At 30.7% G+C, this 23,410-nt stretch overlaps 3 protein-coding genes across 3 annotated transcripts; 2 read left to right on the plus strand and 1 right to left on the minus strand.

Annotated features, from left to right (window-relative positions):
* Positions 1-3,462: 3,462 nt before the first annotated feature.
* LOC125066522 (putative protein FAM10A4) lies at positions 3,463-10,307 on the plus strand. The gene is made up of 9 exons (XM_047674623.1): positions 3,463-3,568; positions 3,693-3,894; positions 3,976-4,070; positions 4,654-4,862; positions 6,961-7,070; positions 7,565-7,724; positions 8,494-8,676; positions 9,183-9,333; positions 9,768-10,307. Exons 2-9 carry the CDS (start codon positions 3,710-3,712, stop codon positions 9,827-9,829), a joined length of 1,155 nt encoding a protein of 384 aa, XP_047530579.1. The 5' UTR covers positions 3,463-3,568; positions 3,693-3,709; the 3' UTR covers positions 9,830-10,307.
* Positions 10,308-11,697: 1,390 nt separating this feature from the next.
* LOC125066273 (39S ribosomal protein L38, mitochondrial) lies at positions 11,698-13,861 on the minus strand. Its single transcript, XM_047674293.1, has 4 exons — positions 13,493-13,861; positions 12,809-13,377; positions 12,088-12,249; positions 11,698-12,011 (listed from the first exon to the last, which is right to left on the minus strand). Exons 1-4 carry the CDS (start codon positions 13,675-13,677, stop codon positions 11,737-11,739), a joined length of 1,191 nt encoding a protein of 396 aa, XP_047530249.1. The 5' UTR covers positions 13,678-13,861; the 3' UTR covers positions 11,698-11,736.
* Positions 13,862-14,762: 901 nt separating this feature from the next.
* On the plus strand, positions 14,763-19,220 carry LOC125066334 (lysine-specific demethylase lid-like). Its single transcript, XM_047674382.1, has one exon. The coding sequence runs from the start codon at positions 15,234-15,236 to the stop codon at positions 17,679-17,681; it is 2,448 nt and encodes an 815-aa protein (XP_047530338.1). The 5' UTR covers positions 14,763-15,233; the 3' UTR covers positions 17,682-19,220.
* The last annotated feature ends 4,190 nt before the right edge of the window (positions 19,221-23,410 follow it).

A 23,410-nucleotide genomic window follows, 5' to 3' on the forward strand; every position in this document is an offset into this window, starting at 1 on the left:
CTTATAATTAATGTAATAAAACGAGGACAAAAACAAAACATCGCTGTTATGGATTATGTCGCCGTAATACTCGTAAACGTAATAAATAATTCTAAAAGAATTAATATTATTTTATTAGTTTTACCATGCCTTGTTTGGAATATGGTCGAAAACTTATCAAATCCACAAAATATATATTTTTTTAAATATAAACGTTTGTTTTGCATGTGTAATTTTATATATAGGTATTTGAATGATACATATTTTTAATAATTAAGAATAAATACATTTGATCGTATAAGTATAATTAGTTTTATTTTTTTTAATAAAAAAGACCAACTTCACATCTTCATATATCAATATTATTATTATTCTAACCTCTCAAATTGTATACGTAATTAATGTACATATATATTTCAACTTATAAATACTAGTTGGCGTTATGTCAAATTGTAGATAATTCTAAATCGCGATGGCAAGATTCGCTAATTGTATACATATAGCATTTAGGATTTTTTTGAATAAAGATGGTTACCAGTGGCACCTAATAGTTTTATTAGTTAAAAATTTGTGTTGTGGAGCATCGTTAATTCGTTAGGATCGACTGAGCTAGTTGTTCACAAATAGTTCAGCAGAAATATTACACAAAATACAATACAATTTGTAAAAGTATTATATTAAATAAAGTACGTATGTTTTTGATTTGAAATTTATAATCCTAAAATATAGGTGAGTGAATGGAACGAATATGTACGATATACGTGAAGATAATGTCAACTAGGAGTAAGGAGTTATGGTACCTATAGCTACTTTATGATATCATAACTCTCCTTGATTTCACGAAACCATCCAGTCCCAACACATAATATATGTATACATATGTATTCGTATTTAGATATGTGACTTGCGTCAATATTTTTCTCTCTTAAAAAGATATGACAATTAGTAAAATTATGGCTGTCATTAAAAACAGCGTTAAAGTATCGTCCTCATCAAGCTGAGTGACAGCCAATTTGCTTCACATTACTTTGTAACATTAGACCATAATTATTAGTTTTATTATTACTTACATTGTAAAGTTATTATTTGTATTTTATTCTGTTGGCGGTGGAATATCTGATGAATGGGCGTTACCGTTTCAGTGAGCCGAGATGGCCCAGTGGTTAGAACGCGTGCATCTTAACCGATGATTTCGGGCTCAAACAAGGGCAAGGATCACTGAATTTTCATGTGCTTAATTAGCCTTTATAATTCATGTCGTGCTCGGCGGTGAAGGAAAACATCGTAAGGAAATCTGCGTGTGTCTAATTTCAACGAAATTCTGCCACATCCACCAACCCACATTGGGCATGTGGTATATGTATATGCTACAAACCTTCTTCTCAAAGGGAGAGGAGGCCTTAGCCCAGCAGTGGGAAATGTTGTTAAAGCCTTAAATGTGATATTCATCATTTTTTTTCCTTAACCAACCAAAACTAAACAACTGTTTCTTCAACATTAAAAACATCAGCAAAAGCTTTAACTATCGAAACATCTGATTAGCCGAAAGCCTAATTATCAAATCGCCTAAACTTAATTGAGTTCATTCGCAGACATAATATTTTTAATTAAATTTAAAAAAAAGTAATAAGTATAATGATATTTAAAATTTATATTAAAAACAAAAATAATTGGATTTACAACATCGTTAAAAATTTGGAACACAGTTTTAGAATCGTTAAAAAAAATTAATGAGCGTCTTTACTATGCAATCCAATAGTCAAAAAATGAATAAAATCATAATAGTAACCTGAATATAAATAGTGAGTAACTTAAATGTCATTCGACTGAAAGCAAAATAACATAAAAGTAAAGTTAGAGTAAAAACTTTAAAGCATTTTTCCCAAGTACCATTGTGTCGCTTTAGCTTTCCTTCCTTTCCACTGACGACATGTATATACATACATATAAGTATGTAAATAAGTAATGATAAAAAATATATTTGCCTTAAATATATAATCCTTATCAAAACAAAAAATAATAACATTACCTAACGTAAGGAATGTAACCCATTCCTTCCAAATCCAATGCTCCGGCAATTTGTGTAAGTGGATCACAGCAATAAATTAATTCATAGAAATTCATAATCAAAAACATCGATGACCACACGCGATGCTGTATAATATAATACCAATAAATACATTTGTAATGGTAAAAAAGTGGGATTAACGGGGATAGTTTTACAAAATGTATAACTCACTCGCCGTCATAAAACAGGAACGGCTACTATGAATTTGTTTATGTTTAAATAAACCTTTATCGTAACAAATTTCACTGCAAAATACTTATATTTTTCTTTAATTTTAGTTTAACAATATCTAATTTTATAACAAGCTTAGTTATGGATTAATCCAAGATTGCACAGATTGATATAAAAGTGAAATATAAAAGTTCCTGATTATTTATGACAATTACCTCTTTTCCAGATGGAACTAAACTAACTTATTGATTTTAATTTTGTCGAAGACCCGTCATCCGACGAAAGTGCTAAGTCGAAATACTTAGTATTTCGACTTTAAAAATAAATAAAATAATAAATTAAGCTTATTTTACTTAATTACATATTTATTATTATTAAACCTGTGAATATTAAAAGGTTATTCAATTTATATTGTTAGTCTTCTAGTACAAAACCCACAAATTAGAACCACTAGATTATGATAATATAATAATTATACAATTACGTACATACAAATCTACAATACATTTTTAATCTAATCTAATATCTAATATCCACTCTAAAATATATATCTATTCAAGAATGTTGCTGAGACTGAGATCTGTTCTGCCTTAATCATCTTCTATATTATTATTACATATAATAAAATTTGAGTGTCTGTTTGTTATATTAAATTAATCCATTTTTACTAAATGCATATGTATGTATACCGTACATATAGCAATATATTTTTTTTTACAATTTTTCTCTGTCTGTCTGTTTGTTCCGGCTAATCTCTGGAACGGATCCGATCGTGACGGGACTTTCACGGGCAGATATCTGATGTAATAAGGAGTAACTAAAGCTACTTTTATTTTAGAATTATAGTAGGAATAGTCTGTTTTCTGTTATCAATGTTTGTAAGCAATTTACTTTTAAAGTTATAGTATATTTTAATCCAATATCCATAAGCAGTATTAAAAGGTTTTTAATTATTATTGTACAAGAATCAACATCTACCTAATATTTCGAAAGTGATGCCATCTATTAAATTGAATGAAGAAACAAATTCTCATTCTCTTGTTAAACAATAACGATACACCACTTCGTGAGAGACAAGCTAACTAGTTAAAAGGCACAGAATTACATTAGATCTTTAATTTTTAATTAGTTTAATTGAAAATTAAAATGGAATGTTTTAAAAAAAAAAACAAATGAAATATCTTACGTATTTATTATTTGCTTTTATTCTTCTTTTTTATTTTACATTACAGATAGACAATAACTAGCAACACTATTTAATGTCAAGCCGATGACAAGAATATTGTTTGATCTTTGATGAGAATACTAATCGAACATTTCACCATATTTTTTGCAAGTATAATTTGGAAAGTAGGTATTTATTTTGTGATAAATTAGTCTTATTTGTTATTATCACATCTCATAAGAGTATTAAGAAATATTTTAATCGATGTAATCTTTATTCTGGTAATCAACGTGTCCATTTTGCCGGCAGAATAACCGATCGTAATAATGAGCTGTCCGTTTAGTGAGGAACAATTATTGCAATTAAAAGCTTTCGTGGAGCTATGCAGGATACAACCTCAGATTTTGCAACACCCTAAATTATCTTTTTTCAAAGACTATTTAATATCACTCGGCGTAACCATACCCAATGTTTCTCATGAAAGTAAGGATGTTCCGGCTTCCGGTGACCGGTATGTATCACCTATTATTAAATCGTTGCTTAATCTTTGTCTTAAATACACATAATTGTTTTAAATTTTCAAAACATTTAGTGCGAACGCTGAACCTAATCCTGAACCATGTAAGGCAGGAGTATCATCCGAAGAAGACTCAGATCCTGAGTCGGATGTTGAACTAGACATGGAAGGTATGTTATAGTTTTTACACAACTTGCCTTATACCTTTGAATATTATGAACATTAATATCTACAATTATATGCCCTAGTGCTAAAAGGCCTAATATCAATAACCCTTATGTTTGATAATCAGAATTTAAACAATTAACAATATTTGTTGTTTTATATAACATGTTATTTTGTATAATATTGTTGGTATTAGTAGAGTGAGACTTATGCCGTTTTAGCAAACACAAAATAGTACTTTGTTCATTTAGTAACAGGCCACGGAATTTATGAATATTATGAATAATTAATAAATGTTTCAAATCATGATCAAAACGAAACCCATACTAAACATTTATATAAATACTTGTCTGTCTTCTAAGAGCATCACTTCAATAATCCGATTGAATTGAATCATTGTACACTTGTTAGCACTTATGTGTATATGTATCTGTATGTGTATATGTGTTATGTAGGTATCAGACATAATTCTATCAATACACATGTTGGCTTGCAACTCATAGCATAGCAATGTGTTTTAGGCATTAGCTAGAATATTTTATGTTTTTAAACAATTCAATATATCTATCTCCTGATTTCAATTCACAGGTGTTATATCTGATACATCAGAAGCTAATCAAGAGATGGGTGATCAATTGAAGGAAGTGACAGATGAGGAACGTGATCAGTCTGATGAGAAAAGATCTGAAGCGATGCAAGCATTCTCGGAACAGCGGTTGGATGAAGCTATTGTTTTGTACACAGAAGCTATAAAACTTAACCCACAGAGTGCTTTGCTTTTTGCTAAAAGGGGTCAGGTAATATTAAGACACATTATGTTCATTAGCTTATATAAATTATGTAGAATGAATATTTAATTCATATATTTATTTTTACACTACTAACACTACACCAGTTAAATATTCATACATAACATTTACTTCTCTTGGTGTAAGAAAAAATATATTCGTATTTTCATATAAGTATTATAGGCATACTGTAATACACAAACATTTGACAACAAAGTAGGTTTTACATAAGCTAACAAAGTTTTAATACTATACAACATGGAGTTAACTTGACAACAATATTATTTGAAAAGGAAAAAAATAGAAACTTTTTATCTAATTATAAATATTAATTTGTTTACAATTATTATCACAAGCTCTTATCAGCCACCAATTTTTGGTATAGTTTGTTCCACAAAATCGAACATAAGTGTATGTTGAGATATTGTATATGTTTTAATATTAAAATGTCAATTGAATGGGTTGATTTGATGACACTGAAAATGAAATGATAATCTCATAATGAAAATTCTTAGTACAAGTTACCCAACCAGCTTATATGCAAAATTCAAGTCTATGTCTTATCAAATAAGTTTGGCTCACATCACTTAGTTGTAACTCATTGTTCTTTTATATACATATATAATAAATAGCTGATCTGTGCATTTTCACCAGCGCTATCCGTTATTACACCACCCCTTCAGTCATACTGTGATTGTTATATAACCTTTATATAAATAGATTTGAGTTTGTAAATGAGCTTTCAAATCAAACTGATTATTTTTATCACAGAATGGTATTCCCTTATAGACATGTAGTTGAATACTAAGAGAGAAATTTTCAAAATTCATCTCTTAATTAGGTTTAATTGGGATTGAGAGTTTGAATGGAAGTTTACCATTTCTTTTGTTAGAAATATAGAATATAGTATTTAGGCTTAGGGAAATGAGTTAAAGACTAGTTTTAAAATTATATTGAAAATAGAACGAAACAGTGTTTTTTTTTTATGGCATTGGTTGGCGGACGAGCACATGGGCCACCTGATGGTAAGTGGTCACCCCCGCACATAGACAAAGGCGCTGTAAGAAATATGAACCATTCCTTACATCACCTATGCGCCACCAACCTTGGGAACCAAGATGTTATGTCCCTTGTGCCTGTGATTACACTGGCTCACTCACCCTTCTAACCGGAACACAACAATACAGAGTACTGTTATTTGGCGGTAGAATATCTGATGAGTGGGTGGTACCTACCCAGACCGGCTTGCACAAAGCCCTGCCACCAAGTAAAATTTGAAGGGACCACCCTTCTTGACACTGTTTTGTCCTATTTTTTTTTAAGTTTTAACTGAAATTTTGTAGGTGTTCGGTAGGTGTTAAGTATAAAGTATCCTATGTCCTTCCTTGAGGTTCAAGTTTACATACCAAATTTCACCAAATTTGGTTTAGTGGTTTAGCCGTGAAAGCGTTACGGACTTACGGATGGACGGACGGACGTACGTTACGTTACTTTCGCATTTATAATATTAGTATAGATAGTGCACCAAGCCAATTGCTTACTCATTTTAACATCTCAAAGTATATAGATATTAATAAATACTCAATTAACTTTAGACTTAGACCCAGGAAACTGTTTGTCATCTGGTTAGCGTCTTTGCTACATTCACGAAAGAAGTGTGCACGTTAAGCATTTGTATTGACATAAATATGCACACAAAATTCAAACAATGATACCGAACACGCCCTATAAACATATATGTAATATTTTCTTATGATGCAAGACGTGCACGTAATCAGTGTAGATACGCCTTCAAATTATAGTCGTATTTATTTGGTAACAAAAACAGAAAATGACTTAACGGTAATACTGTCCATCATGTCATGTCATTATTGAACGAAGGCATTCTCTTCTTTCAAGGAAAGGTTTGGAGCTAATTCCACCACGCTGCTCCAATGCAAGTTTGGGAAAAATGAGTTAAAAATATTTTTTTCCTAATGGGCACAAGTCATTTCGTCAATATCACTATGTAAGAAGAAAAAAATGTCGATTGCATGTGACAATATTAAATAATCTGTGTCGCCTGTGCAAACAGTACAGCTAATATTAAAATTTGTTTATTTTCTAGGTATTTCTTAAACAAAACAAGTTGCATGCTTGCATCAAGGACTGTACGCAGGCTTTGGAACTGAACTGTGATAGTGCGGCTGCATATAAATTCAGAGGACGAGCCTACAGGTATGATTTTTATTATCTTATAAATAATTTTGCTTCAATATTCTCTTCTGTCTGTTTATTTTGGGAAAATAAACAGTTATTGCTTTCTTAGTTAGTTTTGGTTAACAACTTAATAAATAAAAAATGCTAAATTCCTAACATTACTTGTTCCTCATTTCCCAAAATATTCAGACAATAAAAACTATGTCCTTATTGTCTGACAATTGTCTTGAAATTTTCTAAAGCTCTTCAGTAGTTGTTCACAAACCCATAGAAAAGCCAACATCTCAATGTTGTGTTTTTTTTTTAATTTATTCCGTATTTTATAAAAATTGTTTTTTTTTTTAATGTATTTTTCTTGTGTATTTTTGGTTTACTCAATATGGTAAAGTCCGTGTTGACTTTGAATAGACACCGAGATAAAATATCCGAATCAAGTCATAATTTTAATTTATTAAACAGTAACTAAGAAGATATAAGAAATAATTCAATGTAATAATTCAACAATATTTTAGTCTCTTGGGTAAGTTTGAAGAGGCTTCGCACGATCTCTGCGAGTCACTGAAGATTGACTATGACGATCAAGCCAATGAGTGGCTCACTCTAGTGAAACCAAATGCTGAGAAGCTCCGCCAACACAAACTCAGTATTCAACGCAAGAAAGAGGAAAAAGAGGTTTTTTTTATTTATTTAAATAGGCAGACTGACGATGAGGCAAGACGAAGGTAAATGGTTACCACCGCCCATAGACATTGGCTCTGTATGAACTATTCACCATCCTATATATTGTCAATGCACCAACCTTGGGAGCTAAGATATTATGTCCCTTGTGCAGTTACACTAGACCACTCACCCTTTAAGCCGGAACACAACAACACAAAATATTGCTCTTTGCCGGTAGACTATGAGGTTAGGGGCCAAGTGGGGGGGGGGGGCGCTTGCAAATTCTTGACTCTAAATATTAACAGGTAAGTGAATACGAAGCCAACCTAATTGTTATTTATTTTATTTTGTCGTATACGTTTATATAACTAATTCTTACTTCACAATAGATAATAACAATGCTATATTATTGGCGATCACAATGACTGTTATATCAACACAGTGAGCATAATATACAGGGTGATTAAAATCATTGGTATTCTTGTAAACTATGATGATCGCGACATCTCTTCTAACATATTACAGAAACTAAAACAAAAAACATTATGATATTAAAAGTAATACTGCCCGTAAAACTGTATATAGACTTTATACTGTGCAAAAAATGCTGAAACTATACAACAGACATCTAACCTAAAAAAAGGCGTGCAGCCCGACTTTAGGCGTAAACTGCTTATATAGGTATTTTAGTAACATAATATCATATGTGGCATTCGAATTTCTAACAATACTAGGTACTTAGTCTTAGTGCAAAATTCATAATTGAATGAATATTTTTCAGCACCGTGAGAAAATACGAAGAGCCCGCAACGCGCAAGAGGCTCGAGCGAAGGCGGCTCAAGAGCAGGCGCAGTCGCAGGCGCAGGCCGGCTTCCGCGGGGGGGCGCCCCCCGGCATGGGCGCCTTCGAAAACGTAGACTTCGCCAAACTCATCTCTGATCGTGAACTTTTTGAAACACTGAAGGTATCAAAACGAAGTGATTTAATTGTTTTCTAATTTTTTATAGACACAAGTATTTACAGATTAGATCTATCTTGAAACAATAGACTGTTGTCATGTGAAAACTTCATATCAAATAAAAATCTTTTATATATTTATTATTATTTTGCTTAAAATCGTTACCTGACTCTGTGTCATTAATTGAAAAAAAAATGGAAAAAACATTATAAATTAATATTAATAAATGTTTTAAACACATTTGGGTTACATTTATCGTATCCAACCGAAGACAATGAGCAAAATGTAACTTCTTATATATTTACATAATGTATTTGGACTTTATTCTTAACTGACACTTAAAAAACTTAACTGCTGAAAATTGGAAAAAAAAATTTGGTTATATCATTAATATACTTGACTTTCTAGGCTATAAATATAAGCTAAATTAAAGAATAAATTATTAAAGTAATTAATATGTATCTATTTGTTACGAGAGAAAAAAATTATAATAAGTTGACAAATTGTTTTAGGACCCAGAAATATCAGCCGCTATCTATGACGTCTCATCAAACCCAGCTAATTTCATTAAGTATCAGAACAATCCCAAGATAGTTGCTGCCTTAGAAATGTTAAGGAATAAATTTGGAACGGGCGGTGGACCTGCACCGGGTGGCTTTGGAGGTAAATATTTACTTTTAACTAATTAACCCTTTTAATTTTTGTAATATTATAAACAAATCGTATTTTAGTACATTTAACATTATTTAATGATTATTTTTCTAAGACTATAAAATAGAAAGACTTGTATTTTTTTTGCTTGAACAATTTTTTCATTCTTATTTTTTAGAAGTGCTTTTTTGCCATATTGGTACATGATTCTGTTAAAGTACTAAAGCGTCATACATACTCTTAAAGTATAGTAAAGACAAGAAATCGTAGATTAGTAATTGTAACAAAATATATTTATTCTTACCAATGTTTTTTTTAAATTGTTCTTTGCTTGTTAAACCTCCTAATATATAATATGCGTTTTTGACTTAGACTGCAGGTTACTGCAGTTCCAATATCCTATACATTGAGTGTTGTTTATTCTTAAAATACCTAATTAATTACAGGTTTCGGAGGTGCACCAACTGCTGGAGCTAAAAATTCTGATGATGATGTTGGCTTAGACTAAAGACAACATACATTTGGAATTCCAAATAACTATTGTTTGAACATTCATAATCAAAGTATGTTATATATTGTGAAACATGGTCATGGTCAAAAACATTTCTTCTATTGTACTGAAGTTGTGTTTTTATGAAATTTCTTGCAAATGTTTTTCTCTAGATATAGAATAATTTTAAATTGCTTGCAAAATTCCCATCGATAAGCTATTTTAACAATTCATTCGCACTTCTGTAAAAAAATATTTAGAGTTAAAACAATTAAAATAAATATATAAATTAAATGGATTTATTGGAAACGTCCAATATATATCTATTTAATATATTTTTTTAACAAAAGAAATGTTCCCTGTAATTTTGCTTTGTCATCAAAAGTTTTATTGTGTAGGAATACATTTTTTATTTTAGCATTTTTATAGTTACACAAGATGTATAGTAAATTCTATTTTAATTTGCTGGCAGTAAATAAATACTTCAATACTTAAATTGCTGTTTTATTACCTGTTGTGTGCCTAAATGTAAAAAAAGTTTTATTACTCATTGTTAAGGTATTGTGAATTTTAATATAAATATAATATTAGTATTCACTAACAATTTAAAGGTTCTTAGGTTATTTATTTAATAATAGTCCGATTTATATAGCTGATCTTTATATATCTTACTAGTTACTACTTGGATCCTTAATAAGACATTTTTAATTAAAAAAAAAGCTAAAGTTAAAGAATTCAAGTACGTATTTTAAGGTTTTTTTATATAAAAAAGATAAGTATTTTTATTTTTAATATATTTTGGGTATAGCCCTCAATATAACTATACATACATACAATATATAAAAATAAAAAAATCTGTGTTTCTTTTGATTTTGAACTTGTTGGTGAGTTAATTGTGGGAGCAACTTCTAAAAAAGCAAACCAAAGTTTTGCCGGCCTGAGCCCGCGCTTTCTCAGCCTATACATATATATATAGGGAAACACTCCCCTTACTATTTTGGCCTAAATTTATTTAAGCAGTAGGTTTGTTTTTTATAAACTAATATTTTTTCCCAGTAATGATGCATGGACTAGCATTTTCAATCAGTCTATATTGATGCACATTTTTACAAAAAAATTGAATGTAGCATTAGCAGCCTGTAAATTTCCCACTGCTGGGCTAAAGGCCTCCTCTCCCTTTGAGGAGAAGGTTTGGAGCATATTCCACCACGCTGCTCCAATGCGGGTTGGTGGAATACACATGTGGCAGAATTTCGTTGAAATTAGACACATGCAGGTTTCCTCACGATGTTTTCCTTCACCGCCGAGCACGAGATGAATTATAAACACAAATTAAGCACATGAAAATTCAGTGGTGCCTGCCTGGGTCTGAACCCGAAATCATCGGTTAAGATGCACGCGTTCTAACCACTGGGCCATCTCTCATCAAATTGAAAAATTGAATGTAGAAATATTTGATATCCATACCAAAAATTAAAAGGACAATACATTTTTACTATTATCATTATATGTATTTGTTAAAAATGTTGAAATGTGTAATTAATATTCTAACGTTATATTAAAGAATGTGCAATTTCACTTGCATTATTAGTGAAGGAAAACATTGTGAGGAAATCTGCTAGTTTCTAATTTTAATGAATAATGAATAATTTCTGTTGAAGCAGCATGGTGAAATAAGCTCCAAACCTCCAAACAAGAGTAGCCAGCAGTAAAACAATTACAGAATACTTTTTATTGCTCTGAATTTAAAATGTATGGTACATTTATATATATGTAAACTACCATTTTTGTATTGCCATTGTTTTTTGCAATACTATATACTTCTAAGTAACTTCCAGTGTCTTGTTACACTCATAATCCAATTAAACAACAAATCAAATGCATAATTAACAGGTATCTAATTTAATTTCCTTTTAAATTCTAATTTACACATCATTGACTCTTCCCCAGCCTAATCTTATCTTTTTCTCATGCACTTTCAACCATGATGGCATATTTCTTGGTAGTGGATGGGCATTTGGGAATCTTAAGGGAGGTGCAGGAGCTTTGAAAGGATCTTCAGTTTTCAATTTCCTCAGTAAATATTCTTTGTTGATTTGTTTTGGATCTCTATACTTGTCCATGTATAAGTTGAATGGTTTCCTCCTGGGGAACCACTCTTGAGGCCTTATGTATGGTTCTGGGAAGTCATATTCATAAACTAGAACAAAAAATATATTTAAATATAACACCGTAATAATGTAGATACATTTATTTGATTTAAAAATATAAATTACTTGGTTCTTTTCGATTTAATGTTTTATTAAAGAAATCTTTCACAGTTATATCCCAGTCACTTTGGTAGAAAGCAAGTCCTATAGGTGTAATATTATCTTGATATTTTTTGTACCAATCCCTAGTACAAAATGTTCTTTCCTCCAGAGGCGATGATGAGGTGACTAAAAAAAAATTTAATTAAGAACATGTTAAGTATAATAAATAAATATATAATGTCATTTTAAAGTGTTTTATTGTTTTATTTTTTCTTTACTTCTAGAATACTTGACGAGAGAAAAAGCTTATCAAGATGGTTGTCATAGCCCACCTCCACTCATTAGATATTCTACCACCACACGGCAATACTGAGTGTTGTTGTGTTCCAGGTTGAAGGGTGAGTGAGCCAGTGTGACCTCAGACACAAGGACATTATAAGGAATGATTAATATTTCTAATAGCACCAATGCTCAATGTCTTTCAGCTGTGGTGGTTTGCTAACAATCCAACTATGTACCAATATTATGAAAAAATAATCTTGAACTATTGAATGTGTGCTGTATCCATAAATTTGACAAAGGCAGAATTCAAAGTAGTATGTGCATAACCTCATAACCAAAGAATGTATGTAGGCTAAAATTCAAACACTAGACTGCTTCAGTGAATTCCTTTAGAACACTACTATATATAATATTAGTACAATAATATTATACTAAATATTAATGAATTTTTAACAAAACTTACTTTTGGGTAAATCATATGATATCATTCCATCCTGTTTATATAAAACAAAAACATATCTATGGTAGCCTGTTCCCTTTAATGGAAATGGTCGTAAATAATCAGCAATAACATCCCCCTTTTCGATTGAATTTCCAGGGATATTGGCTATAAACCAGTGAACATATTCCTTGTCATTTTCAGCTAAATGTCCATCAAGATTAGTTAAAGCGAGTGTCCATAGTGTATTACCATCTGTATCATATGAAACATGTGGACTTTCAAGAGCTTCTGCAGGTTTAATCACATTTCCATAATAGACTGGTAAGCAGTTACCATCACTTATGTCATAAAATACCTCTAAATGCAACTGAGGTATGAAAAATCCTTCTCCATATAAATGTTCGTATACACCATAATGATCAGCTATTTGTTTCTTATGCATGGGTCCCAATGACTGGAGCCAGTCCTTTTTAGATTTCTCCATATCAATTTCCAAAAGGCCTTTCCGCGCAAGCTCCTCCATTTTTTTGTCGTTTTTAGTTGTTTTCGAAAGTTCCATTCGTTCTTCACGAGCTTTGGATGATGATTTTCTAAGAAATATTGATTATATTTATTGGTGTAGATACAGGACAGTTATGTGTATTTCTAAATATAGTTCAAATTTAACAAAAAAATATTATTAATAACGTTATATCAAATACTTACTTCTCTGATGGATATCCAATATCAATTCTTGTTGTGTACAATTCATCTTTATAATTAAGCTCATCTAATCGTTCTTTTATTGTTCTGCATTGTAGTGGAGGTTTGCCTCTTATTCTATGACCCAACCGTATTTGTTGATATCGGTGAAAACTATTTATTCGCCAAAAGGAGCGAAAAGTATTCATTTTAAATAATGATATCAAAATTAATATAAAGTGATATTTTCAAATAATGTTCACTTAAGTTTATAAGTGAATACAATAACTTAATTAGTGTTACATAGGAAACTTATTAATTAGTATTAAATCACTAGTATTTAAATTTGTTAAATAATGAATGTAACCTCTTTCATTTAAGTATGATTAAATTGTCTAAATTGACATTTGACAGTAATGAGTGACAGCAGTAAAAGAATCTACCACTTAAAATTTGAATCTGGCCCAAATGGAAGTCCAAAAAACAATTTTAATTTTAAATAAGTATTTTTGTAGTACCTCCAAAAGCATCGTGACTTGAACCCGCAGTAGCAAAAGTTCACCAAAAGCGATAAATTTAAAAAAAAATATACACTGTCTTAAAAAATATAAACAGTATAATATCATTATTTATTTAATATTTCCGTACCAATTTAAAATAACAAATAGTTTTTTACTTTCATAACTAAAGCCTCTTTTGCTACAGCACGGCAAATAGTATATAAATCATAACATTGCTTTGGAGTTCGATAAATTTAAATCATTAAAGTTAAAAAAACTATATTTTATTAATAAAACAAAGAATTAATTATTAATATTAATTAATTGAATATCAATTAACAAAGAATAAACTATTTTTGTACAAAGATGTTACATAAATTGATTAACTAATATGCATATAAATAATAAATTTATAAAAGCTATTACGCATCACTCGTGGTTTATAACATTTTACTTAACAATTATGTAATAAGAGAAAAACGTCTTACTAAACTACAATTCCACGAATTATACCTTGTATAATATACTTAAATGATAAAAAAAAAATTTTTTTATTCAACAATCATTTAATTCACGTATCCCTACTAACGTTAGTTAATTTTTATTATATTTATATGTTATACTTTTGACAAGAAAAAAATACAATTTTAATTACAATTAACCAAATTGGCTTAAAAAATGATGTCCAAAGGTTTTAGTGTAATTGATTTGTATTACCAACATAATAATTGCATTTTAATAGTGTCGAAATTAAGACAACCAATCAAAACGGTGGACGACTGCGTATCTGAAATCTGAATAGCATAGAACGAATGTCTGTATGTGTGAGCAGGAGGTCTAAGCTTCCGAGGACTGTGCAAACTGATGTAAAATTTGTTTCTGTTGTGAGTTGTGACTTATGTTGCGTGCGACAGTCGCAGGTATCGCTATTACTGTGATCACGATCAGTTGCATTAGCCGTATATTTTGTGATGATTAGATTGTATAAATTGTGTTTTTATGACATTTGCATTTCACTGATAATAAAAGAGTGAAAAATTAAATATACAATTTTACTGTTGTGTTGAGTGAATAAGTGACAAAATGGTATATTTTTGTCAATCAACGAAGTCGACGATCCTATGTATAGTTCCCCGATCTTTACAATATTAGGAGCCATTTACACATGGCGAGAAGTCACGTAGGCATTAGTGATTTTTAAACGTGGGATTTTAAATTGTGATCTATTTCTGACGGTTACTATTATTAATGTAGTTCTCAGAAACATGGATAGCAAAAATATCCAAAAAAATGCAATGCAGAAAAGTGCTGAATTTACTTTCACTCCTCCACCGGAGGCGCCCATATTTGAGCCTACGGCTGAAGAATTTATGGATCCTCTGGGATACATCGCTAAAATTCGTCCCGTCGCAGAAAAAACGGGCATATGTAAAATAAAGCCACCTGCTCGTTGGCAACCACCTTTTTCTCTAGACGTAGATAAATTAAAATTTGTACCACGGATTCAAAAAGTTAATGAGTTGGAAGCCATAACACGCTTGAAACTATTGTTTCTCGAAAAAATCTTAAAATTTTGGGAATTACAAGGATCTCCACTAAAAATTCCTATGATTGAAAACAAAACGTTAGACTTGTATTGCCTAAAATTTTGGGTAGATGAGGAAGGAGGCTTTGAAAATTGCAATAATCCCAAAAAATGGCGAAAGATAGCTAATACAATGGGTTACAGTCAGAGTACAATAACAATGAACTTTCTTAAAAGTAATTATGAAAAGATTCTTCTCCCTTACGAAATATTCGAAAAAAGCAAAGCAGATATTTTAAAGACTGTTAAAAAGGCTGAAACAAAAACTGAAATTAAAGATGAAAATGAAACTGGGAAGCAATTATTCAAGGAAATATCAATAGAATCCATAACAAAACTAAGAAATGAAAATGTTACTGATGAGAAACCTCATACAAGCATTAAAAAAGCAAAGACAGGTTCAGATATTAAACCTGATCATGACAGTGGAAAAATTAAAATGGACTTTGAGGAAATCAAGCGTAACAGAGAATTAAGGAAACTAGCTTGTTATGGACCAGGGCCAAAAATGCCGGGGCTGAACGATGAGGAGTTTGATATCACTAAATCAAGAAAGAGACCCAGATATGATTTAGATCCATTGGCTATATATATTTGTGCTATTTGTCAAAAAGATCACAGGGATGACTTACTATTGATTTGTAATGGATGTTCAGACACATATCACACATTCTGCCTCAAGCCCCCACTTAGTGTGGTGCCTGACGGTGACTGGCGTTGTCCTTGTTGCATTGCTCAAGAAGTCCATAAGCCAGCTGAGGCTTTTGGGTTTGCTCAAGCAGAAAGAGAATATACCTTGCAACAATTCGGTGAAATGGCAGATAAATTTAAATCTGACTATTTTGGAATGTCTGGTCATTTAGTACCAACAAATGTTGCAGAAAAAGAATTTTGGAGGATCATATCATCAGTAGAAGAGGATGTTACTGTGGAATATGGTGCAGATTTGCATTCTATGGATCATGGGTCTGGCTTTCCAACAAAATCATCACTTAATTTATACCCTGGTGATCAAGAATATGTTGATTCAGGATGGAATTTGAACAACTTGCCAGTATTAGATGGTTCTGTTTTGAGATTTATTAACGCTGATATATCTGGTATGACGGTTCCATGGATGTATGTTGGTATGTGTTTCTCAGCATTTTGTTGGCACAATGAAGATCATTGGAGCTATTCAATTAATTATTTACATTGGGGTGAAGCAAAAACTTGGTATGGAGTACCAGGGAATGGAGCAGAGCTTTTAGAAAATGCAATGAAAGCAGCAGCACCTGATCTTTTTAAATCACAACCAGATTTGCTACATCAACTGGTTACCATAATGAACCCCAATATATTAATGGCAGCTGGAGTACCAATATATAGAACTGATCAGCATGCTGGCGAATTTGTTGTAACATTTCCCAGAGCATATCATGCTGGATTTAACCAGGGATACAATTTTGCTGAAGCTGTCAATTTCGCTCCTCCTGATTGGCTCAAAATTGGTCGTGACTGTATAATGCATTATAAAAATTTGAAAAGGTTTTGTGTATTCTCCCATGACGAACTTATATGCAAAATGGCACTAGAAGGTGATCGTCTAGATTTAGACACTGCTCTGGAAACTCAGAAAGAACTAGTACATGCAACTGAAGAGGAGGGTAGATTAAGAGCGTTGATTGCTAAAAATGGATTGAAAAATGTCCGCAGGACGGCTTTTGAGCTTCTTGGCGATGATGAAAGGCTCTGTGAAATATGCAAAACCACTTGTTTTTTGTCTTCTCTATCATGCGAGGATTGCAAACATATGGCTTGTCTACAACATGCCATTTCTGAAGAATTTTGTCGATGTGCTTTAAATAAAAAAACATTGTTTTACCGGTATGATATGGATGAACTGCATATCATGTTACAAACGATTGATTTCAGAGTAAACAGTTTTGACAAATGGATGACTGAAACTAAAAATATTCTGTTGCCAACAGCTCCGGATATTGGCAGACTCCAAAAATTAAAACTTTTAGTAGATGAAGCCGAGGAACTTAAAATACCAAAGTGTACATTACTAACTCAGCTTAAGGAAGAATACACTAAGGCTACAGATAATGTAGAACCTATAGTTATTGAGTTAGATGATGATTAAATATATGCTTCAAAGATGGACCGAGCATTAGTACAAAGTAAAAAAAAAAAACATTTATTTTTTATTTATATAATATCATGAGCGGAAAAGTAAAATGCATTTTAGTAGCTGTACAAGTCAATAGTTTTGAGGATTCATAATTATGAGTACTGCCTCTCATTCATGTTCAACAACAATGATTACTAATTTAATCTAGCATAATTTAGTCTTTGCAAATACCAAAACTGTACCTACTTATACAGACACTGAATTGCATTTTAGTGATTTTGCCATTTAACAAATGATATGTATGTGATGGACTAGTTAGTAAGTTACTGATATGATTATTTTATATCATCACAATAAATAGCAGCTGGATTAAAATATACATTCATTTTGTATAATGTGAATAGTATACATTATGTACTCTAAGTATAATGTATAACATAATTATAAAATAGTTCTAAATACTTAATGTCTGTGTATTAAACATTTTATATCTAAAACAATTATTAGAATTTTGGAAGTGATGTTAAGAGTCCCACCGTTTTGAATAAGATGTTTCATTTAATTAAGAAGCAAGTATTTAATTTTGAAACATAGTAATAGAAAATATTATTACTATTGTTCCCTATGATAAATTTGATCTCATTGAGTACTCTGGTACTGAAAATTAAAGTTGATATATTGTGGGATTAACATTCATTAATTATACACTTGAGTCATATTTTGACTTCAATTATTTCTTTCTATGAACAGAAAAGGCCTAGTACTTGCTAAGTAATCGCCTTGTCTTGCCTTGCCTTTTTTTAAACCTAACAGTTATGCAACAAGCGACACATTTTTTCAAAGTTCTGGAATGCTGTATGCAGTGAGTTTAATAATAATCCCATAATGTAATTAATTGTCTTCTAGTGCTATCAGTTTCAAAAATTGATGTAAAAATATTACAGATCCTGAAAGTTTATGAAAAAGATTAAACCCAATTAGCACCATAAGACACTAGAATAAGCTTGTATTTCTGAGGTTAGGATTAACTTACTAAGTACCTTAAATTTAGTGTAAAATGAGGCTATGATTAATGAGATGTATATATAATGGGAATATATTTCATAGCAACTTAGGCAGTATTCCTATTTATTGTAAATTAAAATGTAGTTTACACAGTACTATGGTCTTGAATAATTATTATGTTGACCACAAATGAAGATTTATTCCATTATTGAGGGTAATAAAACAGTTCAATTATAAGTAAATTTTAATTATTGACAGGATTCTACTACACAATTTAACTTTGATGTGATTTCTTTTCATTGACTATATACATGTTTGTTCTGTGAAATTTTGCATGACAAAATTTTGTATATGATTGCTGCAAATGCACACACTTGTAGGTATACATATTATGAAAATTAAAAAAAATATTGGACTAATATTAATTATCTTTGGTTTAAAAGATATTATTTAAAATGAAATATTGTGACTATTTCCTAGTGATGTTTGTGTTCATGTTTTGAATTTGAGATTTAACGATTGTATGTGAGCAAAACTTTCCATAAATCTGTGTTAAATTCTAAATAAATAATTTTAGATTGTGAACTTTGTTTGATTTATTATTATTAAAAAGTAATTATATCCAATTCACCAGTAACTAGAAACTTACGGGTCTATATATCTCTTATCTTTTGCACTTTTTAATATTATGTACGTACATATTTGTACAAAATGTTATTAGTAGTTCTTCAGGTTGTTCAGACATTATAGAATGGAATATTACAAAAAATAGTTACCTTTTTAGAACCCACTAAAAACATAATATTTCCCACAAATTGAGCTTTATTTTTTGTAATTCCCAAGATCAGCATTTAACAGCAGGGCCGTTGAAGGTGAAAAACTAGGGGTTTATTTAATTAAGGAAATAAAAACCAAATTCATTCATAAAGCTGTGCATTTATTTTATAAAATGGTGTAAACTTTAAGTGATTATATTAATAAATACATTATACAATATTTCTTGTAATAAAACAATATATTTAAATTAGTTACGTAAGTATAAGTATTTGGTTTAACTCATGATTTAATCACGCTGAGCACTTTATTGAATAATGATATATAAGTGAACTGATCATATAAATGTTACATTACACCTGTTTCTAATAGACATTTAATAACAATGATACAAAAGCACTCCCAGGGGATGGCAAGTGAGTTAAATCATTTACATTCTGTTTTCACACTGCACTTGCCCCGAATAAACCTGATAAGGGAAAGCGAGTGGTGATGATGGCCTACTAATACTTATTTATACATAGATGTAAATCTCTAGAAATCTTCGGAACATAATGTGGGGTGCACTATGAATAGATTTTGCGAAATGTTGACATGGGGTTGTTGCTAAAATGATAAATTGTTGAAGATTGAACTTAACCTACATTAAATCGGTCTGTTCGGTATATACTTTTTTGTCGCACGGAAAGAAATACGTATTCGTTTTTATTTTTGGTATTAGACAAACATTGACAAGGAATTGCGTTTTTTTTTAATTCTGCGGCCGTGTCCGAGAAGGAAACTTAGTGGAAGTGAAATATTAGAAATTTTATTTGCAATATTTAACTTACTCTAAATATTCGAAAAAAAAAAAACGCTTTCTGAAGTCTAATTTAATTTATAATTTGGCGTCTGCAGCACTGCGGATGTAAAAATACGTAATTATTGTGAATGTTAATTAGAGTTTGTTTATGTTTAGTACAAGCTTTGCGATGCTCAGCGGACGTAAATATTTGCAATGCTTTTAATGCCTTAGCCAAGGGAGAGTCTAATAGGTCACGGTCAAGCCCAAAAGTCTTAGTTTCCGCAAGATAATACATTAATTCAAAATAATTCAATTTAACCCATCTTAATGATTCCAAAACTGAATTAGCCATAATTAAAAAAAAAACAGATGCAAGTAATTAATAGCAATTTAAGACGAAGAGTAAAAGACGAATGATAAGATATTTATTAAAAACTGTTGTCAGGTTAATTACTTACTCTAAAAAATTAAATTATTAACATTTAAAATAATATCTGAAATGAGTAATTTTTCATGTTTTTTCATGTTTGAGTAAATACTTTAATGAATACTTTACGTAAGGTTAAATAATAGTTCCTTGGTTTTATTTAATGTAAAACAAATATGATGAAAGAGACCATTGCCATTTGCCATAGGAGTCTTGAACATTGAATTTAAGGGCTAGGGATACCGTGAAGAGGCGAGTCATTCCGTGCGGGCTACAATTTAATCTAATAAATGGCTCCTCGCTGCCGACGCTATAATCAGATTCTTCAATTGCATAAGGGTCTTTACAGACACCAAAACACTTTTTCTGAATTTTATATTGCATTTCGCCCTATTGGCCTTATTAGTTTTATCGGTTTCTATGGGAATATTAATATTTAGCCGAGAGAATCTGTAACGATTATTTTATACTGTACCAAATTTAAACAGCCTTATATTTCTTAAGTATACCAAAGTTTTTATAAAGTGTAACGTCTGATCGTACGTACAATTTATATCATTACCACCCATTTCTTAATATAGATACTATTATTACTAAAGCGTGGTTACGATAGCTGATACTTTAAGTAGCTGAGCTGTATAGCGTCATCCAATATACTAATAAAAAAAACAACAAACAATTTATTACTAGATTCGAGGTTTAAAGTTAAGAGTAATATTTTTTTTTTATTATAAAGCTAAGAAATAAATTATAACAAATATATTTTCATAGACAAATATCAGTCATTGTGTAGAAAATATCACAAAACATAAAAATTAAGCTATTAATACTGACAAATTAAATATCAGAGCGGAGATTCATGTACGTGTATTTCTTATACAATTTTTAGCTCTGATTGCTAAATAGATTAAACAGAATATTCGAAGCATTTTTTATTAACAAGTATCATCATTTCTTCTAAAGATTAATTGTCAACTTTTGTGATCTCAACTTGTAAAAATATCTCTGTACTGTCTTTGTTGTCAACAAATATTTGTCAATTTTGTGTCTTCGTTGCTAACTTTTTACAGAATTACAAAGAGTTGTAACCACAGAAATTGTCAACTAGTAAGGAAACGCAGCATTAAACTTAATTTAAAATATTTTAAAAGGCAGTAATTGTTGTAAGCTTATTAGTACAGAGTAGTGAGTTCGTAGAATACATTTCCTTATAATTATTTGATAAATTACAAAAATTAAATATACGTGCGAAGTGCATTTTTCGTTACACAAACGACAAAACTAAGCATAAGCATTATATTATTATATAAATATCATGTTGCTCTCAAAATACCTGAGTTTTTTTCTATAGGATTTATAAAAAAATGCCTGTGGCGATATAACATAACCATAACGATCTTCACAAATGACTCGAAATTGCATCCCTTGGAGGAAACATTATTGTAGACGCAAGTATGAATTACATTCCAAATAAATTCATAGTTTGAATAAAATTTAATAATAATAATGTCATTTGCAGTTGGCCACGGCGGTCAAACTCAAGGGAGACTAGCCAACTACGCAGAAAATATTATACTGTTTGCACAAACACAGACAGTGCATCTGTATTTGTGCGCACACTATAATATCCTCTTTATCACTCTATACCCTCGGCAAATCATAAACGAGCGGAAAGAGTGCATACTTCCAACTTCCAGATTTTTGAAAAACCTTATTATTTTTATTGTCCCACCTTGGGATCTGCATTATATCCAGCCAGTAGATTATATTCATCGAATTAAACATATACCAATATAAAATTTAATCTCCATGGGATTATCAAGTGAAAATAATATTATCAACTAACACTATGTTATTATAAATAGAGACTTTACCTAAGTCATTTTATTAACTCGTAGACTAAATTCGTATAAGCCACAACCATTTCCAATAAATAATGATTATTTAAAAATATACCTCGAAATGTTAAACAAAAACGTGCTTTAATGTAAACTGGTTTTAAAATAACGTCCACAACTACTAACATATATATATATATATATATATATCTCTTAAATGCGCGATTTCTTTATATAATGTATGAATGATAAATTCAGTATTTGGTGTTGTTTAAAAAAATAGAAACTGTTAAAGTTTATCATTTAAAAAAAACTAATAACCAGTGAAAAGAGGAATTAATTAAATATTAATATCGAATCTGAATGGTCATTGGTCGGCGACAACTGGTGACGTAATGTACGACCAATGTGCGTTTATATTAAAACCGAATCAGTTAATCTGATTTTGAAACGATGTAAGTCGATTACTCGAGATGGCCCAGTGGTTAGGGCGCGTGCATCTTAACCGATGATTGCGGGTTCAAAGCCAGGCAAGCACCACTGAATTTTCATGTGCTTAATTTGTGTTTATAATTCATCTCGTGCTCGCCTGTGAAGGAAAACATCGTAAGGAAACCTGCATGTGTCTAATTTCAAAGAAAATCTGCCACATGTGTATCCACCAACCCGCATTGGAGTAGCATGGTGGAATATGCTCCAAACCTTCTCCTCAAAAGGAGAGATGGCCTTAGCCCAGCAGTGGGAAATTTATAGCCTGTTAACGTAAGTCGATTACAGCCAGAGTTTTATTATAAGTAAAATATTGTAAGGTATGTTCGCGTAACTTCCTATTTTACGATTTAATAATAAGAAAATATTTGATTTTGAACTGGCTCGCGTTTTAAGTACATGTTTATTTAAACGTTAATATAAT

Source organism: Vanessa atalanta, chromosome 9 (genome assembly GCF_905147765.1).
Source record: "Vanessa atalanta chromosome 9, ilVanAtal1.2, whole genome shotgun sequence".
NCBI classification, from domain to species: Eukaryota; Metazoa; Arthropoda; class Insecta; order Lepidoptera; family Nymphalidae; genus Vanessa; species Vanessa atalanta.

Excerpts from the sequence above, each read along its gene's own strand:
- LOC125066522 (XM_047674623.1), top strand. The coding sequence starts at position 3,710 with ATGAGCTGTCCGTTTAGTGAGGAACAATTATTGCAATTAAAAGCTTTC. Across the intron at positions 3,895-3,975 it reads GTTCCGGCTTCCGGTGACCG|TGCGAACGCTGAACCTAATC; the intron begins GTATGTATCACC and ends CAAAACATTTAG. Across the intron at positions 7,725-8,493 it reads GCAAGAAAGAGGAAAAAGAG|CACCGTGAGAAAATACGAAG; the intron begins GTTTTTTTTATT and ends AATATTTTTCAG.
- LOC125066273 (XM_047674293.1), bottom strand. The coding sequence starts at position 13,677 with ATGAATACTTTTCGCTCCTTTTGGCGAATAAATAGTTTTCACCGATAT. Across the intron at positions 12,250-12,808 it reads ATCATATGATTTACCCAAAA|TCACCTCATCATCGCCTCTG; the intron begins GTAAGTTTTGTT and ends ATTTTTTTTTAG. Across the intron at positions 12,012-12,087 it reads ATTAAATCGAAAAGAACCAA|TTTATGAATATGACTTCCCA; the intron begins GTAATTTATATT and ends TTTTTGTTCTAG.
- LOC125066334 (XM_047674382.1), top strand. The coding sequence starts at position 15,234 with ATGGATAGCAAAAATATCCAAAAAAATGCAATGCAGAAAAGTGCTGAA.